General features: G+C 34.7%; 1 protein-coding gene across 1 annotated transcript; it reads right to left on the bottom strand.

The window, feature by feature from the left end:
- Positions 1-280: 280 nt before the first annotated feature.
- Positions 281-4,179, bottom strand: FMN/FHY (riboflavin kinase/FMN hydrolase). Its single transcript, XM_088103746.1, has 10 exons — positions 3,869-4,179; positions 3,545-3,731; positions 3,215-3,345; positions 3,038-3,107; positions 2,862-2,927; positions 1,329-1,483; positions 1,150-1,245; positions 884-1,035; positions 723-806; positions 281-617 (listed from the first exon to the last, which is right to left on the bottom strand). Exons 1-10 carry the CDS (start codon positions 3,933-3,935, stop codon positions 492-494), a joined length of 1,134 nt encoding a protein of 377 aa, XP_087959872.1. The 5' UTR covers positions 3,936-4,179; the 3' UTR covers positions 281-491.
- Positions 4,180-9,387: the final 5,208 nt, after the last annotated feature.

Raw genomic sequence — 9,387 nt, 5'->3', positions numbered from 1 at the left:
ATAAAATGTTAATTTAAAGAAAGTTCAAAACCATTTAATCAATTATTTCAAGCATTTAATTTATTACTTTTGTAAAAGTTTGAAAAACTATTGCAATGCTTTCTATGTTAATCTATTACAACATGTTAATTGATTATCTGAACTTTGTATTTCATTTAGAGAAAGGAGTTAATTTGTTATAAAAGATTTACAAGAATTTCTATTTTAATCTATCAAGACACTGTTCATACATAGGACACAACAGACACCTAGGATATATGAAAATTTGTGGCAAATGTAGTGAAAGAAATGTCAGGGACTTAATTAAAGATCTAAAATTCTCCAAAATAGGTTTAAGTATTCCAAATCACATTGAATTGTGTCACTGATGAATATAAACCATAGGGAAATAAGGGTATAATGCAAACTTAACGAGTGGAATAACTCGCTTATGCGCTTACAACAATTAACACCTGGGATTGCCTAGACTGTGAGATAAAAAAGAGGGAGTACTAAGAGCTTCTCAGATACAAATCATTCTTAAAAGTTGAATATAAGGGAAGATCAAGAGCCCCTTCAGCAACTCTGCGATCTTCATGAATTTTAGCTACCAAGCTTTCAAGGGATGGAAAATTGGCCTGTTATGCACAATGCCCAATTTTAGTGAAACTTTATAAGTATACGAGGGACAGTTCAAGGATGACAAAGAAAAATTGTAGGCGAAATATTCATTCGGCTAATACCTCGGGACGTATGTAACCAACTATAACAAGCCGCAGTTCTTCCCCATAGAAATCCTCGTTAAAGTCATGAAGTAACCACGGTTCCTACAGTAAAAAAGCAGAAGATAATATGAAAATTGATTGGTAAATAGTTATAGTTGGGGGTGAATAATAACACTTACTATAGTCTTTTCTTTGTTGTTAAAATATGGATTCCAACCAATGCTCATCACCATTTTAAAAACACCTCTTGCTGCCAATCCCGCCCAACCAAAATAAACTCCCGCAGGATGTTCTGAAAGGAGATCTGAATATCCCTTTGCCGATAAATTTGCTGGAAGAAAATAGAGCACATGTTACTATTAATATAAAAATACACCAAAGATTGTTTAAGACAGTATAATAGACCAGCAGTTCTTTAAGAAATAAGTTGAAACAATGTACAAACCTGTAGGGATCCCAAGTACCTTCGAGCCACGACCAAATCCCTTGACAACAGGACCACCAATATACCAAGGATCTAAGGGCAAAGTTCCCTCCACCCCTACAATAATTTAGAATACTAGTTCAAATACAAGAAACACTAACAAATGAAAAGAGGATTATCTTAAAGTATTTGGGGTTTACAATCTTCAAAGGGAGGCAGACCCCACTTTTCGAGTTGCAAATCAAGTAGGGAATTGATCACCTCATCTGCTGCAGTGTAGAGATGCGACTGTTTTGGAAGTGATGGTACAGCAACTACTTCCATTTCAGCAGTTTTACCTGCAGTAACCCCAGGTCTGAAGCAGCCAAGTATACATGTTTTTAGAAAGATACGGAGGACAAGAAGTATCCCTAAGGGATAGAGAAAAAAATATAAGATAAAAATCATCATTTATTTATAGAAACCTAGTAGGAAATAGGCAAGCAATCTTTGGCTATTATAAATTATGCAATGATGTTTACAACATGTCAATCACTGTGGACGATAGGGAGAGGGGTAATCATAATGTAGTGAAAGTTAAACAGTGATGGAGACATGTCTATATTGTCAAAGATACAAATAACTTGGAAGTGAAGAAAAATCCTTTAAAATTAATATGTTAAACTAAATTCCCAGTCCAGCTTGTATGAAAGGATAAATTTGTGGGATGGAGACAAGGTTATAGAAAGTGGTAACAAGTGAAGACGTCAAACAATTAAGCAAGGAGATATCACAGAAATAAGTTTTAATCACAATAGAGAAATGCTAATTCAACCTGAGCACAGATGACTATTATGAAGGAATCTTATTGGGAAGAAACAATAGAAGCAGAGTTACAATACAACCTTTTGTTTAGTCCATGTTTCCATATAATTTTGGAGGCTGATCATAGGATTGCATTGGGTATGAGTCCAATTAGGTGTTAATTGTTGTTCTGCATTAGCATTAATTGGGGTATAGCCAAACTGAAGGGTATTTTTTACTTTTGAGTAGTGTTGTGCTGGGACAAAAAGTTGTCTCATTCCCATGGTTTATTGAGAACCAAATATTTAGAATATTATCCTATATCTATTTTCATCGTTTGTTTTGTTCTTTCCCATGACCATTTTTAAAATCAAACATAGAACAAGCACTTGTGTGTTTCCAGTCCAGTCCCCCTTTCTTAGCTAATAAAGGCACTCACATTCACTGCACCTGGTTAAGTAAGCACTAACTACTGTCATCAAACACAGTAACTGTGTTTAACTTCCTCAAAACTAATCGCCATCCCTAGGTAAAATGCATGCAATTTTGGCTGGCAGATATATCAAAATAACAGTCATCCTCAGACAAAGGGGATTCTTTTACTTCAAAACCATACACTAATTACAAACTCAAAATTGTAATCCTCTTAGGCTACAAAACCCAAACAGAATCTCTAGTGAAGGAAAGATATTTAGAGATTCCCAAAAAGTGTTTGAAATCTTTTTTTTTTCCACAAAGAGACCAAAAGGAAAAGGGGTTATCTTTATATTTTACAAATATAATTAATAGGATTCCAATAATTTTAAAAAGTTTCTCTTCTGAAATTTATTGGGGATAAAAACAAATAGCATCCCATCTGAAAGCTTAACCTTCAAAGAAGACTTAGAACTGACACATGAAGTCATATGAAAGATTAGTACCGGGAGAAAGACAGGAATCAAGGAACTCACACAGAATCTTCAATGACAAGACAGCTGGAGGGCTCAATGTTTAACCTCCTAGCAGCTTCAAGGAATCTAACATCACAACACACGATATAAAAGTTTTAGGAGACGGAGAACTTTCAAATGTAGAAATCAGGTCACCTTCATTAATCAAAGCTAGAGAATACATCACTGCATCTCACATTTCGGGGGACGGTTTCCCTGTTCTTACTTCATCTCCACCGATTATAAAAGAGAAAGAATTCTTCCATCCTGCACGTAAAGAAATTAAAAGAACAAACAACACCATACTTAAATTAACACACAAAACCAAAGGCAAAGGCAACACAAGAAGCCAAAGGTTCCTGAAATTGACCAACCATCATGATATGATATCTTGGCTTCAACGCTTTCCCTTGGAGAGTTTGACGCCAAGGCCATCGGAACGCCATGACTCTTCAAATGTTTAATCAATCGATTAGCACCAGGAAGTGCTTTGATGTTGTGCCACCTAAAATGACAATAGAGCACAAAACTTAAGAGAAAAATCCCCTCAGAAATTGGAAATACAAGCTCGGTATCTCCAACTCGAACAAAAATTTCAGACAATTGTTTCATTTCAAGACATTATGTGTTAATAAATTTCCAGAAGTCTATCTCGTGTGAAACTCCACTTTCGCAAAATAAGATATGACGCAACAGACTATTACTGGTCAGAGAAGAGAGGCGAAATTTCAGAGAGAAATTCAGTCGTCGAGCAGGAAAGTTCATAATCCTGCACAACCGCAGCGGCAGCTTCAAACGGTGTCGTTCCTATTATTTTATGAGCTTCTCTGCCGTCCCATTCCTTTCCGTACTTTCCTAACAAAACCTTCAAAACGTTGCCTACGATGCCATCTGCATCAAAACATTCGCAATCGCCAACGTTATAGAATATAGCCCCAATTAGGAAGAAAAAAAATGCAAATACTCGATTATATGCTTCAACTGTGTGAGCAAAGACGAATATTCTGTGTTGACGAAATTAAACAAACCTGTATTGAGAAGCGTGCCGTCCAAGTCAAGGATAACACATCTAATCAACTTCTTTGCAACAGACATTTTCTCAATGGAATTGAGCTCAGAGAATCCTTATTTGAATCGAACGAGAACGAAGAGAGTGAAGGAGACGCGCCAAAGAGACTGTTGAAAAGCGTGGTTAGAGTTCACAGTGGAAGCCTGTTCGCTGCAATTGCGCTTTGTGTGACAGAGCGAGATAACCTTTGGAGTTCTCCAGAGAGCAGGAAGAACATGGTTGTTTACACACCATTATGACAATGCCGGCACGTTAGCTTTTCTTTTGGCATTACTGCTTGCTTATTTCTTTCACCAACTAAATTAACAATTGCTTTGTTTTATTAATTTTTTTTATCTTTCTTTTTTAAAAATTATAATAACTTCTAACTGAATATATTTAAATTTAAATTATCAACCAAGTTAATTTAAGTTATGAAAGAATAAAGATAACCATAGTGGTTAGATTTATTAATTTAATACTAAATGGTTTTGATTAACTGTAACCTAAAATGAATAACAGGGACAGACATTATAAAGTGTTTTTTTCACTCATTCACGATGGAAATTCTTGAAGAGAAATTAATCTGTATATTGAATTTCAATTTTTTTTTATAATAATATGTTGTAGGAATAAAAAACTATAAAGAAATAATAGAATTTTAAGAATCTACAATTGTAAATTACTTAAGATTTTATTAAGAAAAAAAATTTAAAAATTCTAAATGTAAATTAAGAGGATTTTAAGTTTTGTCAAAAAAGTAAAAATCTCTTACTCTTTATTTTTTATTTAAAGATATTTTTTTTATTTTAACATATAGGGTAGGGATGACAACGGGTCGGGTCGAGTCGGGTCGAGTACGGATAGTGTCTACTCGCAATCCGACTTGACAAGAAAAAATCAACCCACTATCCGACCCGTTACTCGCACGGATACCGGTTTAAAAAATATTTGCGGTATTTTAAAACCCTCGGATACCCATAGATACCCGCAAATATTTAAAAATATATATTTTTATAAATTATTAAAATAAAATTACAAAAAATATATAAAATATAATATAAATTAAATTAAACATAAAGTAAAATTTAATTTTAATTAAATTTAACCTTATAAAATATAAATTAATGTTAATTTTAATTAAAGTTAATTTAATAGATATAAATTAAATCTTTATTTTTGTTTTTTGCGGGTAGCGGATATCCGCAGATACGGATAGTATAATACCTGCATCCGACCCGTTTATAAGTAGATATTAAAATACCTACTACCCGCAGTCCGTAGATAGTAAATATCTGTAGATACCAACTATTTATTGCGTATTTTATCTGCGAATATGGGCGCGAATTTTTTTCTTCCATGATAAAAATACACTATAGATACTTCACAATAAATTCCTTTTTCTAATTTTCGATCTTTAATATAAATTGTTCAGGTTCAAGTATTATTTGAGTATGAGAAAAGACTAATAAACATTTTATTAATATGTACGTAATTAGTTCTTAACAATATCATTTATATTAGGGTTTATGGGTTTTTACTTTATTAAATTTGAACCACATAAATTATTACCTTAATTAACTTGTTATGTTATGTTTTAACTTTTATTTTTTTCCAATTTCACTTGATAATCGCTAAGCTTAACCACCGTGTTCTTGCCAACATGATGTGGTGTTGTCTAGGAGATCTTAGTCATTTGTTAGACAATTTGAGATGATATCAAGCATGTACTCATAATAGTTTGAGATGTATGGGTCGAAATAATCTTAAATAAGATGTTAGATATATATAGTACATATGTTATATGTTTGTCATCGTATTTTCATCGATACTAAAAAACAGATTAATTTTGATTGATTGTTAGTCTTTACAATTAAATTAAAGGTGTTTCTCAACTAACATTAATATAAAGTAACTATTGCTTAATAAATATTAGTTAGAATTTTTTTATCAATGCTAATATGACAATTTTTTATTTAAGGGTTAAATATCTTTTTAATATCTAAACTTGTACGTAAAAGTAGAATTCGTTTTTGTCTCAAACTTTTATATAATCTGATCTCATAACTTAAAAAATGAATAGTTATAGTTATTTTAATCTATGCTTAATAATTTACTTGGTCCCTATGGTAAGTGATTTTTTTTCAGTTTAGTACTCGGTTTTAAAAGTGTATACATTGGGTCCCAAAGTTGTATGAATCAAGTCCTTTCCGTTAAATTGACAGAAAAGAAGTTAACTCTCAACTAACGTGGCGAAAGAATATGCATATTTTCTTCTCTCTCCTCTGCTTTTTCCTGTAATGCTCCAACTTTTTCTCTCTTTTCTATATCTTTAAGAAATACTTTTTTTCTCTCTCCTTTTTTTTCACCAAACTCATCCTCCACTTCCTCAAACTCTCTTATTTCCTTTCAGTCCACAATCAATCCCGTGAGTTTCCATGAGTTTGTCTCAATTCTATTTTAAATTTTCAATTGAAATTTGTTTTGGAGATTTCCTTTGATCATTGCAATTAATAAGTTGAAGAAGATTTCCAGTTTTGAAGGTTGGGAAATAAGACCCGAGTTTTGTTTTTTCCTTATTTCGTTCTTCTATTCCTTCCTTTGGTGTCTATGCTAAGTTATTCCTGATTTTTGTTGCCTCCGCAGATACATTTTTATGAGGAAAAAGGGGTTTTGAAGCTCTAAACTTTCTGCTTGTCCTGTAATTATAGAGATGATCGTTGCTTGCTTAGTGTAAAGACTGAGTTTATAGATGCTTTGAAATGTCATTATTACTTGAATTTTCAACATAGATTTACATTTTTCATAGCTTCATAACTAAAAATCTCGGCAATTTTCCTACAGCCATAAACAATGTTTTGGTCGAACCTGATTTAGGTGAGAGAAACTAATGTACTTAATCAAAATTAGAACTGAATAAATTGATTCTAATCACAACCTTGCAATCTTGGTCGGAACAATTAATTTAGTTTTGATGTTCGTATGTTCTTGCTATTGTTCTCTGATTTCTCTCTTCATAATTTCCTACAGGAAAACGAAAAATCCCCTTGGTTTCAGAAGGAATTGATTCATGTTCTAGTTAGTGTTAATTTTATAAGGTAAACATCCAGTTTTTTTGGATCTTTTTAGCCTAACTCGTGTTTTTGGTGCTCTTCATAATCTCAACCGCTCACAATACAATCTTAGTATGGCTTTTGAAGAGACGAGGCATTGAGCAAAATCGCCCTAGACCAGTTGAATTGAATCGATTGATGCCTTGTTTTCACATTATCCTAACTGTCTTTTGGAAATATTGAATTTAAACCTCTTTTTTCCTTGTGCATCGAACATTTCCACTATCTTCGGTTCCTTTCCCTCTTGTTATTGTTATCGTCCATTTTTGTCTAGACCCAAATATAGAAGATGCTCACAATGTATTTTTTTTGTTCAGAATCCATGGACCATTTGATGCACAAATCCTGTTAAATAGTGTAGTAACCTCAGTTAATTGAGATGTGGACGAGAGATTCGTTGTCTAGGTTTCTGAAGGAACACAAATCCAATTTCAATTTTAATTTAAAAATGTAGCAATTTGAAGGACTAAATCTTAATTTTAATTATTTTTATGGTAGCTAGTAGTTAAATTAACCTAGTATGGTGATGATGACGATGATGATGGCAGGCAAAGGTTAAAGAAATGGAGAAAGATTCAAGTATTTGAAGCAATAACACATTGTCTGGTGCTAGAGATAAAAACGGAGGGGATAGGTCGTTGTTATTGAGGGCGAGTTCCGATGGCGCTAGACAGGGAACGACGTCGGATTTGGTCGTTGCTGTTAAGTGGACGATGTGTTTGGTGAAAAAAAGGAGAGTGAGAAAAAAAAGTATTTCATAAAGATATAAAAAAGAGAAAAAGTTGGGTCATGGCAGGAAAAGGAGAGGAGAGAGAAGAAAAAGTGCAGATTCCTTCGTCGCGTCAGCTAGGAGTTAACTCTGTTTCTGCCAATTTAACGGAAGAGACTTGATTCATATTGTTCCTGCATATAATGTGTAGGATCGAGAGACGTACCTTTCTGACGTGACTTTCCTGCTTTCTAATGCTTGAGTTGCTTGCTCCGCTTGGTTGCACTCTTGACCGGGGGAAGGTACCTGCAAAAGGAACTCTGACGCTCAAGTTAGGAGTGGTTTAGTGAATTATTTATCACAATTGAGTATTTGAGTTCTGGTCAAACGTAAGTAGAACGTACCTGACTTTGGGCCTTGACCTTATATTTATAAGTGTCTCATGGATACTAAACTAGCACAAATTCAATAAAATAAAAATAGACTTACCTTTAGATTCGATTAGCTATTGATAAACAACTCACCAATATCTCTAATCAGGTATCTTTGATTACTTTATCGTTTGCTGGACTATTGGCCCAATAATAACTTAAACATTGGCCCAATTATGACCCAACATTTGTTGTAGCAGATGGACCGAACGACCCTGAGTGGATGAACCGAGCGGCATTGATTGGATGGACCGAACGACTCATATTGTATACCATACATATGTCCCCAAAGTCTGAGTTAACTATTCGACTTTAGCCAAGGTTAAGTATAAGAATTATATGCGCTTGGGAGAGGTGTTTCCTGTTGTATTGGGGAGGTTATTTTGATTGTAGTTTAAGTCGTTGCTTTTTAGAACTTTTTCTTGTGAGGCCATGGAAGGCTGAGTAGTATAGGCCGAATGACTGAATATCGCTCGGTCTTTGACTTAGGAGTTCTTGAAGAACTTCCTAGTGAGAGGGCTTTATCTCTCGGCTTTGACCTAGGAGTTCCTAGAGAACTTCCTAGTGAGAGAGTTTTACGTGTCGACTTTGACCCAAGAGTTCCTTGAGAACTTCCTAGTGAGAGGGCTTTACCTCTCAGCTTTGACCTAGGAATTCATTGAAAATGATCTTTAGGTTTCTTGGACGAGAACGAGAGTTCACTCAGAACATTCATCACCACTCGGTTTAGGACCAAGAGTTTGTCGGACAATATTCCCTGGGTTTTGATGAGACTTTTCCGGTCGGATTAGGACAAGAGTGAGAGTTCACGGAGAGCGTTCCTCAACGCTTGATGTATGACGAGAGTGAGAGTTCACGGAGAAAGTTCCTCACCGCTCGAATTAGGACCAGGGGTTCTCGAAGAGCGTTCCCTAGCTTTTGTGGACAAGAGTGAGAGTTCACTCATAAAGTTCCTCACTGCTCGATTTAAGACCAGAAGTTTGTCAGACAACATTCCTTGGGTTTTGATGAGACTTTGTCGGTCGAATTAGGACGAGAGTGAGAGTTAACGGAGAGTGTTCCTCACCGTTCAGGTTATGACGAAAGTGAGAGTTCACAGAGAACGTTTCTCACTGCTCGGTTTAGAACTAGGGGTTCTCAGAGAGCATTCCCTAGGTTTTGTGGATGAGAGTGAGAGTTAACAAAGAACGTTCCTCACCACTCGGTTTATGACGAGAGTGAGAGTTCACGGAGAATGTTCGTCACC

The sequence above is a fragment of the Vigna umbellata genome, chromosome 1 (assembly GCF_029865625.1).
Source record: "Vigna umbellata cultivar VRB3 chromosome 1, Vumbellata_1.0, whole genome shotgun sequence".
In the NCBI taxonomy this organism is placed as follows: Eukaryota; Viridiplantae; Streptophyta; class Magnoliopsida; order Fabales; family Fabaceae; genus Vigna; species Vigna umbellata.
This window is presented reverse-complemented; position numbering and strand designations above follow the sequence as displayed.

Excerpts from the sequence above, each read along its gene's own strand:
- FMN/FHY (XM_088103746.1), bottom strand. The coding sequence starts at position 3,935 with ATGTCTGTTGCAAAGAAGTTGATTAGATGTGTTATCCTTGACTTGGAC. Across the intron at positions 3,346-3,544 it reads TCGCCTCTCTTCTCTGACCA|GTGGCACAACATCAAAGCAC; the intron begins GTAATAGTCTGT and ends TTGTCATTTTAG. Across the intron at positions 1,036-1,149 it reads GGTACTTGGGATCCCTACAG|CAAATTTATCGGCAAAGGGA; the intron begins GTTTGTACATTG and ends ATTTTCTTCCAG.